This window comes from Magnolia sinica, chromosome 9 (genome assembly GCF_029962835.1).
Source record: "Magnolia sinica isolate HGM2019 chromosome 9, MsV1, whole genome shotgun sequence".
NCBI classification, from domain to species: Eukaryota; Viridiplantae; Streptophyta; class Magnoliopsida; order Magnoliales; family Magnoliaceae; genus Magnolia; species Magnolia sinica.
Window position 1 is genome coordinate 12,013,482 of NC_080581.1, and position 19,880 is coordinate 12,033,361.

The window sequence follows — 19,880 nt, forward strand, 5'->3', positions numbered from 1 at the left end:
CTCATCCGTAAGACATAAACGGATCGATGATAAAGCCTTCATATCAAGAGTATTCCATTGATCATCAGGCATAGTAGACTTTCGTTCCTCAAGAGCACCATATTCGCCTTGCTTGATTAAGGAACTCATCATCTTGATCTTCCATAACTCAAAATTATTTTTCCCTGAGTACTTCTCAATATCATACCTAGTGTTTGCCATTATCACTAATCTCTCGGATTCAGATCTGTGCCTCAACGATTGCTCTGATACCACTTGTTGGGATTTTGGCCTGCAGAATCACACAGATCTAGATCTAGGATAACAATTCAATGACACCAAGCACATATAAGAGAACACACAGATTTAACGTGAAAAACCCTTGCGGGAAAAAATCACGGCACAAAGCGACAGAATTCTACTATGAAATCATCAATTACAAAGAGAGAGGACTTACCCGATTCGAACAACCTCGAATCTCACCCTTGCTACACCCTTTGATGACCCTAGAACCCTTTAGAATACCTTTAGGAAGCCTTAAAATACTTTAGAATAGCCCCGGGGACCCCTATTTATAGTTTAGGAAACTTTCTTTTCGCACCCTTGCGAAACCGCCTTAGATTTCTGCAATCCGCATAAGATTTGGACTCGAATCTACATAACCTCGACTGGTCGAGCCGAGTCCTCGACTGGTCGAGGGACCCCCTCAACTGGTCGAGCCATCCCCTCAACTGGTCGAGCGGCCCGGACACCAAAAATTTGTGCTCGCTGGACTTCGAGTCGAGATGGCCTCGACTAGCCTAGCGACCCGCTCGACCGGTCGAGCAGTCCACTCGACCGGTCGAGCAACTTAGAAGATTTAAGACATCTTCTCTGACAACAACTTTCACCCTCACTATACACTACTTTTGAAGCTTTAATTAAAACAATAATACAAAAAAGGGGGAAGTAAATGTATAAGATTTAAAAAAAAAATTAAAAAAAGAAGCAATGAAATTGATATAATAATTGCTTATATTTATTTTATTAAAATAATTGAAAACATTAATTAATTTTATTGTTTTATGCAGCAGACTCGATGTAGTGTAACTATGTGAGAGTGGATCACCCCAATAATGTAAGAGTAAGCTATTCACTACCTTTGAAGTTTTAATTAAAACAGTAGCAAAAATAAGGCAAAGTAAATTTATAAGATTAGAGAGAGAGAGAGAGAGAGAGAGAGAGAGAGAGAGTATGGGCATTTGGCATCTCTATAAATAATAGTTTATCGGGTTATTTCTTTAAAAAAAAATAATCAAACTGTTTGATAAAAGTTTAATTAAAATGCTTATTTGTTTAGAAAGTAGTAAATAAGCTCTGATTACTTTTTGAAATAGAGTTTATTTGGTTTAAATAGGTAGACATTTTGAACTAATTTTTAGATAAATTTGTCCTTAAAATTTTTAAGTAATTCTCATCTTATACACTTCTCCTCTTTACAATTTCTTCCAAGTAAGCCCACTTGATGAATGACCCATATTGAAGGTGAATCCCACATGATGAATGGTCCACATCAAAGGTGGGCCCACATAATATACAATCACATCAAAGGTGAGCCTGAAATGATAGATGGCATGCATCAAAGTGGGCCCCTACAAAATGGACAAATCACATCAAGCAGCCCTACCTGATGGATGGTCCACATTAAAAGTGGGACCCACATGATAGACATTGGACATTTAACATTAGACCAGATGATGGAAAGTTGACATTAAAGGTGGGCCCACATGATGAATGACCCACATTTAAGGTTGGGCCTACATGATGGACGATCTACAACAAAGGTGGGACCTACATGATAGGAGGTGGACGCCAGAGGTGGGTCCCACATGATGGACTATACACATCAAGTGGGCCCCACATGATAGATGGTCCACAACGAAGGTGAGACTAGGGTTGTTAATGGGTTGGCCCTGTGTTGGTCTCGGTCCGGATTTTGAATTATTTAGGGCTAAGTTGTCCGGCCGGCCCTATTAAAAATTCTGAATTTTCAGGCCCGAGCCTGGCCCATTGACACCTCTAGGTGGGATCCACGTGATGGACGGTGTACATCAAAGGTAGGCCCTTCATGATGAACGGCTCATATTGAACTTGGCCCCATATCAAGGGGGGCCCTCATAATGAAAGGTTCATATCAAAGGTGGATCATGCATGATATATGGACTACATGAGTGTGGCCCAACATGGCATAACATGCACATCAAGCGAGTCCCATTTAATGGGCAGTCCACATCAAAGGTAGGACCCACATGATGGATGGTCATTGAAGGTGGGCTAACATGATGGTCGATTGACATCAAAGGTGGGCCCGCATGATGAACGTCCCAATATTGAAGGTGGGTATCATTATGGGAGACACGACCTATCAATCTTAACCATAACAGGCCATCAGGAGTCAACTAACCCACATAGTATCGTGTCGGTCCATTTTGCGAAGAATACTTCATTATAGCTCAAAAATGAAATTTTAGAAAAAAATTGTTATTTTTAGTAATTCCTTTTTTTTTAAATAGTATTTCCTTATTTTTAGAATTTTAGTTTTTCATCTTTTTAGAAATTACTTATAATCATCCTGGGACTTTTCTAACAAAGTTTATCTGGACTTTTTATTTTTGACAAATTAGACTTTAGATGAGTTTTACTATTTCAGGTAACTTTTATTAGTGTTAGAATTTTGCTATTTTTGGTAATTACTAATTAGGATTTTATTTATTATTTAGTGGTGTAATAGAGAAAAACACAAGAGACATTCAATAAAATTATTTGGAGTTTTCTATATTCTTTTCTTCTGATACAGTATCATTATGTCCGTGATCAAATAAGAGATAAGAAAGTCGTCCTCAAGTACATTCCCACTAAAAAGATGATAGCTAATCTTTTGACAAAGCCTATAGCTAGAGATTTATTCTAGGTACACGGATTGAGGATAGCTTGAGTGATATGCTTCCATGATGTACCTTTGATATTCCATTAATAAATAATACATTCTTTCTATTCAACATCAAACACTAGTAATAATACATTCTTTTTATTCAGTATCAAGTACTAATATTGACTAGAATGTTAGATCATCATCATTTACCTTAAGATCATGTAGAATCTCAACTTTTGTCAGCAAGCGGGTCACCCACTCACATAGGTTGACCAAGCCTAAATTTACAAGAGAGGTATATTCAGGGTGATGTTCATACGTTGAAGTGTGAACTATCCTTTATTGTAAATAGTAGAGGATGAGGATATGAGTGAGTTGTATACATCATCAATTTTAAAAGATTGAATATTAAAGATGGGACTAAACAAATCAAAGAACGTAATCGTTCCATTGCTCTTCTTGCAATCAATGTTATAGCATGTATAAAAGCCGAATCATGAGTATATGAGATGAGTCATACCTCAGGTGAAACGACTTATGTAGACCCGACATATGCCTAGTATTATCTACTTTATGGCATGAATTATAAATACATGGAGGGACCTTTTACCTATAGATTGTAATTCAATCTAATCATTTCAGTGTATGAGTAGCTAGTCTTATATGAGACTCTTTGACGCAGGGAAGGACGTGAGGTCGAGCACCATCTTCCTCAAGAGGATAACTATTCTGAATCCATGGAACTTCTCTGGAGTCCTCACAGAGACTTCTTGAATCCACGAGGAAAGAAAGCAGAAAATAGAAATAAATTCTAATAAATTCGAAATTGATTAATGAATGAATAAAAATGAGTTCACAACCCTTTAAATAAGGGTACCAAGCAATGGAAAAGAAATCAGAATCAAACTACAACTAAAACTCATAGAATTCGCGACTTACTATAAATAGTAAACTTACTATTTGTAGACGATCGTGATGTCTACTAGTGCGCAAGATTTTCGGCCAAAAATAGTAAGTGTCCTATTTGGCTTCACCAAACCGTTCTCCTAATTTTTCTAAGCTCTTCTCACGTTGGACACAACTCCTAAAGCCCAACGGATGAAGAGTTATAATCAAACTAAAACTTACTATTTATAGTAAAAACGAAATTAAACTAGGGAAACGACCGTCGATATGGCGGTATTTCGCAAATTCGGCTTGGGCAACCCTGCATAGCGGGGTTTGTTGGCTAAAGTAGCTCGTTCTACCCCAAAATCATATATTTTACTTCAGATAACTCATTCTGTATTGTGAGATACGCCCGATTTAAGGTCCGATGGTCTGGATCACTTCTGTCGTCGACCAGGCCTTTCCTGATCCATCTTGGCCATGTAACTGTCCGCGACCCGCTCTACATCACTTTTCGTATTCTTAGTTACCCTCGTTTTATGTATAGGAATATGGGATTGAGTGTAGCTACTTTAATGTACAATGACGAAAGGCTCTTGATTGTTCAAACTTAGTTATATTAGAAAAGCAGTTTAATCAATTCCGAATTACACATTTATATGGATAAGATCCCATGATAGGTATACAAGTTTCTAGAATCATTAATACATACTTGAAGACTTATCCTTATGTAAGATCAAGCTTTTGACAAATTTTTACAAAACGATATTCTTTCAAAAGTATATATATTAATAAAAGATTCAAATTGATGTTTGTAAAAAATCAAGTTTTCAGAATGACTCAATAAGTTAGATAAGTGCGTGTTGGCTGAGTACTCTATATCAAGAGTCAACTTCATCCGATGTGGTCGTGAGGATTAAAACAGGTATTGCAAAGCTTGGGTTATTGAGTATTAGTTAGGTGGTCAATTAGTGCTCAAATACATGTGAGAAGATATCACTCTCTAATTCTTTTGATTGAGATATTTGGTTTTGGTTGTTATGAGACAAGGTAAATTGATAATATATAATGTGACAATCTCACAATGTGATTAAGTGAGAAATGTTGGACATGGGCTTGTGGGATCCACTTGTAAGCAACCATTAGTAAGTGGGTTCCACGAGAGTTTCCCTTTGTTACTCATTCATGTTTTCTCTTAGTGGTTTAAAGTTGAATTTCAAATTCAACATTAAACATCAAATTGGATAAGAGTGAAATCGGATGAGACAGATAACCTCCAGCCTCATCCAAACTCTCCGACGCTTCCTTATAAAAATGGGATGAAGTTTTCTTGTGAAAATTATCTTATAATCCCGAGAGTCCATAGAGAAAAATAAAGAGACTAATACCATATCCTATATTATGTCCATCTTGCCCATCTTTTATAAAATCTAAACCATTGATCATAATTCGAGACCATCTAAACCATACAATTAGAGGGGCGATCATTCTTCTCTGGTCCCATAGTGGTTAGGCAGACCGTTGGATGTATACCGTCAATCTTTGGATTTCAAGAAGGTCCCGAGATCGTGTAGATTTTTGGATCCTGCAAGCCCACCCTACTGGGCCGACTTTCAAAGGTACGAAACATACAGAGCTAGCAAACCTAGCATAGAATTATATAGAACTTGAAAAGGGTTGTGTTTGGATTGATCCGGATCGTGGATCTGATGGTTCCCACCTCATTGGACCATGCCCCAAATCAAATGTTTCCCAATCCAAAGATCCAAGCCATCCAATGTTTGGCCTTCTTATTTATTTCGATTATGATCAAGTCAATTCTCCCATTTGGGAGTCTTTTCGGTCCATGGCCCATCCAAGATGCAGCCCACAAACCAACGGTCCAGATCTCCATTCACGGCCCGCACTCGTGCAAATTCAAGCTCTCCTTGTATAAACTACTGACATGGAAAAACATCAACCAAAGTGAAAAATGAAAGAAAAAGAGGTAACTACTTTGACTGTCTTTCTGCAGATTTCTTTCACAGTAACCACAAAGGAGCAAAGACATGTAACTTAGAAATCTGCCAAGTCCTAGCATCTCTCCTTCAATCACTGCTGCAAAATCATAGAAAGCAGGCCGCACCATCATATTACAAAAACTTATAACAGATAATTTTCATACCTTCTTCGCTGCCTTACAATTTAGAAAATGGATGATCTGCAGCTTCTTGTGCTTCTCTACGTGTAATGTGCATACTCGGGAAGCCTCCGCTTCCGATATTATTCAAGACTCTCTCTCTCTCTCTCTCTCTCTCTCTCTCTCTCATTTTTTATTTGCAATTCCTTGTCGTGCTCATTTAACTTACAGATGATGTGAATTTGCATAGTTACTCAACACAAATCGATCTACTTTTTTTTTCTTCTCTAGCTCGTAACCTCGACAGTGTCAGCTTCACCGTCGCTGTAATCACCCCAACATTTTGTTGGTTTTTCATTGTTTTTCAAATCAATGCAAGCTTCGCTGGCCACCACCGAGTGATCTTCTGAGGCGACGGTGATGATGGAAGTTGGGTTTTGTTCGGTTTCGATATGTGACTCTCCATTGTCTTCAGATTCATCTGTTTTTTGCGCTGCATTCTCTTCTTTCACTTCAATAGAAGGAATGTCATTAGCCTTCGTTTCTCCTTGGATTTGGCTTTCACTGATTTCAGTAGCGGGTGTAGGCGACACTGGTAGACTGTTTGGGCTCTCCGGAAAACCATTTGGAGTTGCAGGAATACAGTCAGGATTTACTGGGACGCCATTCGGAGACACAGGAATACCATTTGGAGATGCCGGAAATCCATCTGGTGACACCGGGAAACCATTGGGTGACCACGGTTGGCCTGGTACGAACTCAGCAGCGTGTGGATTCATTATGATAGAACTCAAGCGATTCCCATCACCACCATGTTCTCCATTCTGCAAATTAGGCTTGCTCCACGGAACCCGATTCCCTGATCGATTATAACTGCTGGAGAGACGTGGGCCATACGGGACCCGCGCCGTTGGTGACTGATGGGGAGATTTACGGACGGGATTAACAGTCAGCATTGGTGGGATATTCACTGGTGGAGGCAGAATACCTCCATGATCATTGAAAGCCTGGATTGGAACAGACCCGAAAACTGGAATCATTGATGGATTATACGGAGGTGCGGCGGCAGAGAGTTTCCGGCCCGTCTCTTTCATGGTCTCGACAACTTCATTCTGCTTTTCCCCTTCGCTTGGAAGAGGCTTCTCGTTTCCGGACCTGTTGGATAGATGGTGTGCATTCTCATCTCCTTGCTCCTTCACTTTATCTTCAACAACAGCACAATCTTTCTCTACTGATGGAGGCATTCCTTCAGATGAAACAGATTGGCATTCCTTATCAACAATGCTTCTTGTTTCTGACATTTCGGGTTTGGAAGAAACTGCATTTGATTCTATAATTGGATCAGAACTCTTGGATTCTACCACAGCAGCTTCCATTGCTTCCGCCTCTTTTTCCTCAATGACAGCATTATGTAATTCCTGAGAGGATTCTGCTGCCTCTTCTCTTTCCTCTGCTATGTGGGTTTCTGTTTCCTGACAGGAAGTTGCTACCTCTAGCTCTTCTGCAGCTGAACTCTGAGCCTTTTCCTTTTCTTCAATCTTAACTGCTGCTGCCAGCTCGCCTTGAGTCGATTCGACCGTTGTTGATTCTTTACTTACCTGAGAATTCTGCTCATCTTGATGATTTTCTTTTGGCCGTTGCTCAGCCATGGCCTTTACAATTGTCCCAGGTGGAGCCACTGCTACTTCTTTGTAGGACAGAAGCTTTCCACCAGACTGGATGCCTATCGGACTTTTCAGAGGAGCCAACTTGGCAGGTTGGGTGGCAGAAGCAGGGCTAGGTGGTGCTGACTTCGGGTTAGTAGATTTATCTGTGCAATTAGTGGAGATGGCCGGCGCAGTTAGTTTTGGATTGAAACTTGAACTCTTAACTAGTTTTTTGGGAACAGTTGCTGGGGACACAGCCTCAGTTGGTGACTTTTTTGGGGAAGGGAAGTTCGTGGGCCTTCCTCTATAGCGTATGGATTCTGAGCTGTTCATTGAATTTGGATTCAGTTTCGCCAGGCTTGGTCTTCTCGAACTAGAAGATTTGGAGCTTGTCGTAGATCGTCCCTTCGGGACAGCTTCTTGCCATCCTTCATCAGAGACGTCTGCGATTTCATCCAGTTGGTGCAATACAGGCTCGTCTTTTATACTAACAACAGGTCTGGCATCCCTGGATTCAACGGACTGGACTTCCATGTTGTTTTCTTTATCACTGGAGGTTTCTGTAACAGAGTATGTTGGCAGTGTAGCAGCATCATTTTGGGATTCGTCAGTGGCCATTTCCTGCTGGTTCTGGCCCGGCCTGCCCTTGATCTGAAATGAATGATGAAAGATGGGAGATTTGATGGGAATGTGGGATTGTAAGGTTTTTGGCATATGGGAGAAAAGAAATACCTTTGCACGTGCTTGTTTCTTTTGGAGGTCTCTTCCTTTCAGATCTGCATCTGGGTTTATGTAATCCAGAAGGTCTGATACACTGGTCCAAAAGGGGAAAGAAATTCAGATACAACAAAGGAAAATCAGAAGACTTATGTTTAGCATAAGCCATTAGCGGTTTTCAGCATGATGAAAATGCAAGCAGACTTGAATTTGCTGGCGTGAAGTAGTTTTCATTTACACTAGTACTGAAGGAATTTTCATCACTTCTCTAGATTTATTAACAGCCTGTTTCGATTGGTAGAATCCTGAAGTAGATTTGGAAAGGAAAACATCTCATCCAAGGAAAACTGTGGATCAAGATGTTCCATAATGGTAATGGTGGTCGTAACAGCCACCGCCGTTACTGTTATGATACGAGCCATAACAGCCGTTACGACACTTTTTTTGGGGAAAAAAATGTTTCTAGACCATTACAAGGCCTTTACATGGACGTTACAGGCTGTTACGGGACTGTTACAGGGCCATTACAGCTGATTTTTTCTGTAATGGCCGTTACGGCCATTTCGGCCCCGTAACACATAACAGTTATGAGTTATGACTGTTACCTTACGTAACCGATTTTGAATACCTTGCTGTAGATAAGGAAATCTGTGGAAAGGAATCCTAAAAAGGTTGTTTGTTTTAGTTTCAGTCATTTCCCAGGAAAAGTGAAATGGTCAATGGCCAAAAGGTCTCAAAGGAAAATCAGAAGACCTATGTTTAGCATAAATCATTTGCCATTTGCAGCATGATGAAAATGCAAGCAGACTTGAAATTTTGTGGTGTAAAGTAATTTTCATTTAATGCTAGTAGTGAAGAAATTTTCATCACTTCTCTAGATTTATTTACCAGCCTGTTTGGATTGGTGGAATCCCAAAGTAGATTTGGAAAGGGAAACAACTCATCTGGAAAAAATAATAATTTGTGGATAAGAAAATCTGTGGAAAAGAATCCTAAGAAGGTTGTTTGTTTTAGTATCCATGATTTCCCGTGAAAAGTGAAATGGTCAATGGTCAAAAAGTGAAATCTGTTTCTCAAAAAGTGCGAAAATGAGAATTATCAAGCTTTTTAGAGGGAAAAAACACCAATTTTGAGGAAAAGCATGGAAAGGAAAACAGTCTTCCACATGTTACTTTATTGTTGCAATCGACAGAGAATGTCACGCGGAAAGCGTTCTATTTTCCATACTTATTTTCTGGATTCCATCAATCCAAATAGGCTCTAACTCAATAAAAAAGAATTATGATCCCAACACAGTGAAAACAAAGATACCCACTGAAAGAAAGGCCTAATACGGAAGAATTGATTGGATAAAGCAAAAGAAAAAAGGGGCGAGGACACCCTGTTGTCATCACACACACACACACACACACACACACACACACAGATACATATGAATGCTCACCTGCGCACCAATTCTCACGAGACTTGTGAGAACTTTTTGACAACTCAATCTCCCATAATATGAGCCTAAAATCTGAACCATCTACATGATGCAGCACCCCTTGGGCCCAACTTTTACCCTGATTCAAAACCTTGGTGGGCCATTACAAAAGAGAGGCAAATCAAGGGAGGAAACTATTTCATTTTTCCATGGCCCACCAAAGTTTTGGATCGGGGTAAAAGTTGGGCCCTAGAGGTTTCATGGGGTGCTGCATCACGTGGACGATTAAGATTTTGGGCTCATATTACAGGAGATGAGTTGTCAAAAAGTTCTCACAAGTTCTTGTGATAACTGGTGCGCAGGTGAGCATATATATATATATATATAGTGTTCAAAGTATCGGTATCGCTACAAGTTTCACTAGCCAGGGATACAGAGACAATATCGATATTGCTGATAACTGGAAATGCGGGGAAACATGGGAAAAACAGTGGAATTTTCAGCGAAACTTCAAGAGATGTTAAAATGGACATATTTGCATATGTAGAAATTTAAAAAAAAAAAAAAAAATTGCAAAAAAGAATGCATATATAACAAGTTTCCATTTAATGGGGCCTTAAAAGCATGTGTCGTTGTAAGAAATCAGTCCAACCATCCCATCCAATCTATTTAACCATCCAACCTTCCATCCAAACATCCATCGATATTGCAAAATATCAACAACACATGATATTTCACCAAGAAATCATTAACAATTGGAAAGGAAACGAAAGATTGTGGTCTCAATATCGCACATGTTATGATATCGATAATATTAAGATATTATCAATGACAAATTGAACACTACATACAACCATGTGCCCATGAAAAAAAAAAAAATTTGAAAAAAAAATTACTATTGAAATATCATCGATACACTTATAATACAAGCATTACCTAGATTTTACAGTCAGAATTATTGGCGATACATTGGCGATATTGATACATTGGCAATACAAGCGACACCTAGAATTTACATAGATGAAAGTATTGGTGATTACATTAGTGATATTGATACGTTGGCGATACTTAGCGATACATTGCTAATACCTGGAATTTCTGATACTACCAGCATTATCGGTATCACTACCAGTGTCAGCGGTATTGCTGAATTGAATTTTATTATCGGGTCACAAGACTATCTTTAGGACAAGATCTAACTCTAAATAGGAATTTTATTCTTATGATAGTTAACTGGGTATATCCATATTTCAAGTAGCATATTTATCGGTTACTACATTCCGATGGATTGAGTTATTTCGTGCAGAAGCCAGATGATTCTATTTAACCTGAATTTTATTATTACCTGAGGTGGCCTTTGCTGGAAATAGAGGCATCTGGCTTTGGAGTGCCGTTGCGGGCAGCTTCTTGCTGCTCCAAGGCCTTGGACTCAAAGTACTCAAGCCATGCATTAGCATCCTGCATGACCATGCATGACACGCAAGTGTATTAAAGCATAAATCAGAAGAAGATGAGAATGTTTGATCATCAACCACTAATTTTCTAGTGTGGTAACATATGCTGCTTGGTCAAAGGAATCGATGTGCATGTGGGGACCACCTTTTGATGGTCCAAACTGTCAATCTAGTCAGCCCCGTCATGTGATGGTTGACGCCCGAACATTTCTCATACCATCTGAAACTAGCCATTCAATGAAAATGGACAAGTACAGATAATGGTTCACATTTAAGAGGGGCCCAATTGGATGGTTAGGATTTTGTGATGGCCAATATTCTAAGGCAGATATGAACAATTTGGATTACCAAAATGCTGAGGAAATGATCAATCAAACATGGCGGGGGATTTACAATCAATCCTCCTTATTTAACAGGGGCCTAATCGAATAGTGAGGATCATCTGATGCCGCACCAAAGAAAGATACAGACCGCCAAAAGATGGCCCCACATGTACAGTTTGCTGGGCTGGGAAAATGCTCGACTCAACATGATATATTGTATTTGATCTTTGTGATACCTGTGTCCGAAGATCTTCTGTTCCAAGTTTGGCCTTCAGGATCTGTAGAGTGGTCTGCTCGTGCTGGACACTTAGTGAGTAGGCTTCCATCAGAGACAGAGCGATCGCAATGGCATGATAACTGGCTGCAGTCTGTCATAGAACCCAACAAATTAATATCATGCATTAGAGGTAGGCTAGCTGGATTGAGAGCTTCAACATACTACATGGGAGATTAAACAATGCTCAGCCCAAAGTTGATATGATGGCCTCACTCCAGATGACCAATGCACTAAAAATATCCCGGATGGGACAATCCTAACACTGTAACACTTCAAATTCTGTCGGGGGTATGGACAATCAAGAAAGAAAATAAAATGGTCCATATTCTACAAAGGCAACCAGAGATTCACTGGCTGAGATTTCCCAATCTAGGAGATCTTTCCTGCATGGGGCATCCACAGTGGTTCTCATAATACAAACAGTTCCGACCACTCAACCATGAGTAGAAACTAACATACCAGGCATCATATAATGCCTATGCAAAAGATCGCCATTTTATCAGGGATAGAAAAGGGAGGTGCACCTGAATATGATCAGCTCCAAGAAGTCTTTGGTTACATTTGAGAGCTTCATGCAGATACCTGAGAGCAACATGGACATTGCCCAGGCCTTCTTCCATCATTGCCACATTAATGTAAGTAGCAGCAGTGTTTGGATGCGAAGGGCCACAAGTTAGGTGCAAAAGATACAATGCACGATTGACGTATCTGGAACCACGGAAAAGCAATAATAAGATGATATATCCCCATTTCCAGGTCACCATTATATAATAACAAAAGAAATCGGGCTTCACAAAAAGAAATATTTTGTAACTAGGCACTTCACATGTAACGAAATGGATATTTGATATTTGATTGCAAACATAAGCCATTCAACAGCAAGTTTGCTAGACATGAGCTTAATGAGAATAGCCCAAATGCCAAATTAACATGCATTTCAAAATGGACTTTGAAAATTCAAATTTTGAAAGGATTGTAGATTCCTGCCAACTTTCCCTAAAGGGTGGGAATATATATATATATATATATATATATATATATATATATATATATATATATATATATATATATATATATCTTTTTGTGTGTGTGTGTGTGTGTGGGGGAGAGAGAGAGAGAAACTTCCCAAAGTGAGGTTTAAATGGATCAGTACAGATTACTTCACTCGTTAGAAGAAACTGAGGACTCACATCTCCAGACTCTGTAGGATAATCCCATATTTGGTATATGTATGATGCTCGAATGAGTGAAACGTCATTCTTTTGTTCAACCCAGCAACAGCACAGGTCGGACCCAAACATTGATCTGATTGGTCCCATTATAAGATGGTCCATGCACTAGTATCCCCAGTTAGATGATCATAGTCATATGAAGAAAATGGATATTTGTGACCAATAGTGCACATTTAACAATACCAAATGAAACAGTTACAATCATTTGATGGGAGAGATTTTGGAGGTATCTTCCACCCACCACAGGGGCCACCATATGAACAATTTGGATCACCAAAAGGTGGACCCCACTTGTATATCATCCATGGATTATTGGTGCTATCCATTGTGTGTGTGTGTGTGTGTGTGTGTGTGTGTGTGTGTAAACTCTAGTACCCAACTCAGCAAATCCCATTTTCCTTAAGCATATAGAAACCTATGATTAACATTATCATATGCTGGTTTGCTGGGCCAAAGAAAAGCTCAATCAACCATTGTGTATTTCCATAGTAAATCATGAAATATATAAAGAAAGATAATTATGAACTGTTTCACTACCGTAGAGAGAGTATCCAATGCTAACACTAATCTTCGTTATCAAACACTCAATCTCCAGACTGTTCATCTATTTTATCCGAAACATGGATAGACCATAAGAAATCACACCACTCAGATGATCTTAACCCTTGATTGGAGTTTTTTTTTTTTCACTCAGATGATCTTAACCCAACTGTTGGTTGGACTTTTTCATAGATGCCTGTTTATAATTGTCAGGAGTCCTCCAATCCATGGAGAGGATCACCAGAGCAGTGTGATTTACAAGGCACGCCCATCCAAGTAGGGCCCAAAAGATGAAGAATCTAGACCTCACATGTTTGCTGCATATACAGGAGATCAAATGCCTGATAATTGGATAAAAATTTGACACTTTTCGTGGATTGATAAAAACTAGAACATGGACACAATATTCCACCAAAATGGAATCACCCAAACACTAGAAAATTACCAAGAATATAAATCTAGGGAAGCAATACTTAGACAGTGTGGAACTTACTTCAAGGCCAATTCAGTGTGTTGAAGGCGATAATAGAAAACAGCAAGATCCCCATAACTTTTCATTGTATCTGGATGATCGAGTCCAAGCTCCCTCTCATTGATATCTAAAGCCTTTTGCTGATAGATGGTTGCCTGCTTAAAACACAATCAATGTTAACACCTTGAAGTTCAATATTCATAACGTGCAAGAGAGGCAAATCTTATTAAAGCATGCGAAGGAGCTTCTTATCCCGAGGAAAAAAATTGCATGGAAGATGTTAGATGCTTATGAACTTTGGCCTGTTTGAAGATGAGTTTATTACGAACTCCAAACAATTTGTACAGATTTTTTAGTTAATTTCCATGCAAAATACAGGTGTGCATGAGTGTGTGTTGTCGACCGCATGCAGAATATGTCTTAAGCAACAGTAATTGCTTGTATGTAAATGAAAACATGCATACGAGGAATTACTTGTCTGCTTTGTGTATGCAATAACATACAATATATGCGATTCAAAACTCCATGATCATAATCAAATAGTAACTACGAGGGGTCCACCACCTACTAGAGGTATGGTCCTAATGCAGGGGCATTTTCACACTGGGCTCGAGTGGGGTAGCCCGTGGGATACAGGGACACACTCGGGGTGGGTGACTCATATGATTTGGGGCCCACGAGGAAGGTCTAGCATTTGAGACTCCTCACCGGGGGTGATTAATGTGCATTTTACACCGGGCTCGAGTAGGGTAGCCCGTGGAATGCAAGGACACATTCGGGGTGGGCGGCCCATGGGATTTGGGGCCCATGAGGGGGGTTCGGCCAAGGTCTTAACCCATAAGATGTGGGGCTTAGGCTATGAGATAAAGGGATTAATTTGTCATACTCTAACAGTTCGAGCTTTTAGATAAAGTGGTTAATTGTCCTGCATCAAGTCCATTTTTTAGCCAGCAACAATTGATTTATTAAAAGATTAAGATAAATGGAAAGAATTCCCAATACAAAGAGCTGACCAGCCCACTCCTTTTTTGCCAATAAAACCTCAACGTCATTGGCCTCTCTCCCCACAGGAGTAAACAAAAATGTTTATTCTAGGGGGGAGAGACCTGATTTCATAGAAAACATAACAGATATCCCATGGCTCTAATGTGGTGGACATCACCCACTTAATGACGTTGGAAGAGCCACCCTCCAAAATGACCTTATCATGTGATCCCCTAACCAGAATAAGAAGAGCTTCCCTAAGAGAAAAGGCATCTGCAATGTGAGCAGCACTTGGGAAGATGGGACCAAAATAGGCCCAAATGGTATTGTTGTCCTACTTGACATCATGCCTTCCTGGTGGGAAGTGGGTCCCACTCATTGCCTCCATCTGGTTGTTATCAGAAGGTAGTAAATGCATATGGAAATGTTAGCATGCATGTCAAAAGGTATACCTGGTTAAAATCTCCAGTATGGTAAAGCACTACAGCCAAAAGGCTATATGCTCCTGCTGTCATTCGATTGTGAGGACCACATACCGCGACAAGTTTCGAAAGTGCCTTCACAATTCAAAGTTTGAAAGATTAAAAAAATCGAGACTTAAAATATGACCAGCCAATGAATAGAGTTTCAAGAAAGCACAAAAGTAATCTTAGATGAGCAGATGGCTAACACCTTAGTGCCGTAGTTAACAGCATCCTCCAGTTTGCCTTTATCCAATGAAGTCTTGGACGATTCCAACAGTGTGCGCCCATCTGCCGATGAGCACGCTACATGCTGTAGGACAAAGCTACCCATGTCAAATCTTCATAAAGATCCCCCATTATTGTTGAATATAAGTATTAATGCAAGCGAATCACCTATCTTACTTTATATACAGGAATCATGCTGATGATATCTGTCTTCCTAAATGGAGATGGAGTATCCATATCATAGTCCCTAGGAACTAGCTCGAGTCCAACCTGATAAGTGCATAAGTAAATGCATTTTTTAATAAAATGAAAAAGAGATGAAATTAAAACGAGAATTGATATAGCTACTTGCATGAGTTGGATTTCAAATCATATTCTCCAATGCCTGGTTGGATACAAGTAGTTCAGGTGGTGTGCCATAGCCCCAAAATTAAGACAATCCTTTTTTTTTCTTTTACCCAAAGCCAGTCCAGTCATTAGGTGGGCCACACATATTATGACTGTGGACCAATTTTCAAGTTTTTTCTTCTTTTTTAACTGTCAACTCTTTTCATACATGTGTGGCCCATCCAATGACTAGAGTGGCCTATTTGTGGGCCACAGATATATAGTAGGGAACCCCTGATGAATGACCCAGATCTCACATGCATGTGCCACATTGGCGCTGCTAGGACTGTAGGATTCAAAATCCTATTCTTGGTAGTATTCATCACATCACTTAGTCAGAATTGGTAGTCAAAAGATTAGCTCAAATTTCGGGAAGCCAAGAAAAGAATCAACGTGTAGTACCTTGTGGCAAAGCCCACGAAGAATGGCAAACTTTCTCAAGTCATGGCAACTCTCATCTTTTAATTTCCATCCAAATCTCTTCAAGAGGAAGGTTTCCACCCACTTCCACTTAAGGATATCATCATTATTTGAATCTGTATCAGCTTTTTCAACTAGCGGGGTTCCAAGCAAGATATTCAAACATGAAGCTATGGATGCAGCCAAGTCAGAAATGTTATCAACTGCAGCCACTACTGCTTGCAGTATATGCTTGAAGGATCGAACAACCATCTCATGGATGCATAATGACTGTACGTGGGGGAGCTTATCTGCTAGTTCAACCTGGTATGGAGGAGAAAATGAAGGTAATTTAGAAACTTAAAGCTATGAGCGCCTAAAAGAGGAAATGATCACGTGAAGATTAAAGCATCCTCAGGTTTAAAGTAATCCATGGTATGTGATCCAAAATGTTGTTTTGATGGGCCGAAACATACACAAAAATCTCCCAGATTCGAAGATTTTTAACATCCAATATTTGGCTTCTTCTTTCTTTTCTTTTTTTGTTGAATTTGGACCTTTGTCTTACTGTTCTCATTGTCTATTTGCTGCCACCATTTAAAGGCAAGGATTGTCCCATGGAAGAGAACTTTGGTGCATGAGCCCTTATCATAAAGCCTATGGGATCAACAGTTTAGATCACAGAACCATGAGCCCAAATTTTGTGAACTCAAAACCTAAGGGTGTGTCTTTGATCAAGGATCATGTAATTCCTCTTGTTGAAAATTTGCCATGAAATTTACTAAATGCTCTGAAAGAAATAGCTTAGAAGTAAATTATAAGAAAACAGAGAATAGAGAAAGAGTTTGAAGGTTACCACATGTCCCAAAGAACGCATTTGCAAACCCCTTGTATGCATAAAATCGGTCAATGTCCTCCCATCAACTGGTGAAAGTTCGAGGGAACCAAAATCCGTCACCTGATAAAAATTGAAGCGGAACCCTAAATACACTAGGATATAGAATATGACATGAACAAGGGATAGTTTGATATTAAAGTAACATCATAAAGGACTAAAAAGAGTTAATCTGACCAGTTTCGGCAATGCAGTATCAGCATAATATTTATGCGCCATCTCTATCAACTCATCTGGTGACTGCCAAATGCTAACAAGCATGAAATGAGACGAAAGATAATATATTGCAATTACATATGATCTGAGTTTCTTGATTAGGCTTGCAAAAAATTGAGCAATAGGAATGCTATAATGACATGCATGCTCCACAAGCCCCATGACATGTGCACCAAAACATCTCCAATCTAAACATGGCACTTGTTGAAAGTGAGTTCAGGACAACTAATATGGTTGGCAGAGAAAAGGATTGGCCATATTCAGAACAGCAAAGTCATTGGACTCAGACTGATGCGCAGCCATCCACATTAAATTAGATTATTAGAGCTGTCATTTCACTACGATTTTCAACATCTTGCCCATCACGGACTGCCTCCCAGGTCAACAGTCCCAACTCCCAATTACCATAAATGATTAACATGAATACGGGGGAGATGGCACATCATAGAGTCCACTTTCTGAGGAAGCCAGCAGCACAAACCTTGAGATGAAGACCAGTTTCTGATTCTTTTAGGCGTGAAAATGCTGCTTCAGAAAGCGCTTTTCGTAACATCACTTCCTTCTCCAAGTCTTGCTTCTCTAATTCCTTCTGGTCAGCAGTATCTGTGGTTTCTTTCTTGCTTGAGTCGAGGCCAGTACAAGTAGAATTTTCCTTTGACATATTGGCTTTGTTGCTCTTTTCATCTATCTTCTTCTTAATCTCCTTTAACAGTCCGCCTTGCTTCCCTAGACCTTTAACAGCGGGCTCCACTTTAGCATCTTCACTTTTCTTAGACTCAGTGTTCCCTGAAGCCTGGTTTTGTAAATGCTGCACCCAACATGCTCCGAGCTCCCATCTGATTGGCGTTCTCTGCTTAGTAGCTTCTCCTTGTAACTTCATCAAACTATCCACTAGAACCTTCCTCACCAGAGACCTACCAGACTGTAAATCTTCAGAACCTGCACATTGTGGGCGCTGGACACTGGTAGATGATTGAGGCATTGATGGCTTGTGCAGTAGCATTCTTAAGCTGAAAGTGATTAGAAAACATAACCATGATCATAATCATTGAAAAATGTCAAAACACACAAGTTGTTTAGAATGTCATCATGGATGCTTGTTAAAACAATGTGAAGTGTCCATTTATACATGAACATGTGTGTATGCAGCATGCAGTGGGATTCTTCAACATCATAATTCGAAACCTGAAAAACCAAATTCGTTAGCCAGCCGGTGCTGATGTTATTGTTAAATTTTAACATCTTAGTGGTCCAACAAAGTTGTAGAAACCATGTAATTCTTTCACTTAGGTGTTGATTTAAGTCATTTCCTTATTAGGCACTTTGGTTTTGTTTCCGTGGGTTACAAGTTTGTAGGCATGAGTTATGTTACAAATCAAACAGCCAAATATCTCTATTGGTCATGTTTACGAGAGTAGAGAACAACTGTAGTGATGACGTTATTATTATTATTATTATTATTTATTTTTATTTTTATTTGTTTTTTTTTTTTTTTTTTTTGGGGGGTTTGGTTAACTTTAAGCATATATGAAAGGTGTTCCTTAGACAATCTTCTTCTTCTATCTACTATTGGATTTTTTATTATGATTGTGTTGACGGTGCGATTGAATGGTGGGATCAGACTCTCTAAGGCATAAGATTCTGCTGATGGCAAATATGGTCCAAACCCAATAGGTCCAGTCACCTTAAAGACTTGCCTAGGAATTAAAATAATATTCTTAAATATCATATGTAATTGATAAATTAATGTATGTGGCAGAACTTAAAATAATAATAATAATTGCGCATAGTTAAATACGGCACTTTTAAACCAAAAAGAAGCGTGCGCGCACAACAAACGTACCCCTATAAATTAATGTATGTGGCAGAACTTAAAATAATAATAATAATTGCGCATAGTTAAATACGGCACTTTTAAACCAAAAAGAAGCGTGCGCGCACAACAAACGTACCCCTATCGTTAAATAAACTATGGAACACAAACACAACAGAAGTACCCCTGTTGTTAAAAAAAACAAAACTAACCACAACCCTTTTTCCTCCCATTTAAGTTGTTTAGACTGCAAAGTGACAAGTCAAAAAGGCAAGCAGACAAGAAACTCAAATAAGTTGAATCAACTCAGCCATTTTTTAGTTAACTCAGGTTCTAGAAGTCTCGTATATGATATAATACACAGGTTGACTGCCTCCGCTGCATCAGTTCATATTTTGGTAGTACACTGGTAGCAAGCATCTATTAGGTTGTGGTGTAAATGTCATGCATTCGAATAAGTCACCCAAAACGTAAGTAACCCAAATGGGTACCTCAAACATACGAAAAGCTTTATTA

General features: G+C 39.3%; 1 protein-coding gene across 1 annotated transcript in view; it reads right to left on the bottom strand.

The window, feature by feature from the left end:
- Positions 1-5,688: 5,688 nt before the first annotated feature.
- Positions 5,689-19,880, bottom strand: part of LOC131256908 (protein REDUCED CHLOROPLAST COVERAGE 2-like) — a 32,637-nt gene continuing 18,445 nt past the window's right edge. Inside the window, exons 11-23 of the mRNA XM_058258010.1 lie at positions 18,033-18,561; positions 17,513-17,575; positions 17,297-17,398; positions 16,444-16,764; positions 15,832-15,924; positions 15,638-15,739; positions 15,418-15,522; positions 14,003-14,136; positions 12,262-12,445; positions 11,697-11,828; positions 11,029-11,141; positions 8,276-8,357; positions 5,689-8,194 (exon numbers count right to left, since the gene is read on the bottom strand). Of these exons, the coding sequence (XP_058113993.1) occupies positions 6,185-8,194; positions 8,276-8,357; positions 11,029-11,141; positions 11,697-11,828; positions 12,262-12,445; positions 14,003-14,136; positions 15,418-15,522; positions 15,638-15,739; positions 15,832-15,924; positions 16,444-16,764; positions 17,297-17,398; positions 17,513-17,575; positions 18,033-18,561 (3,970 nt within the window). The 3' untranslated portion in view covers positions 5,689-6,184. The remainder of the gene's footprint in view (positions 8,195-8,275; positions 8,358-11,028; positions 11,142-11,696; positions 11,829-12,261; positions 12,446-14,002; positions 14,137-15,417; positions 15,523-15,637; positions 15,740-15,831; positions 15,925-16,443; positions 16,765-17,296; positions 17,399-17,512; positions 17,576-18,032; positions 18,562-19,880) is intronic.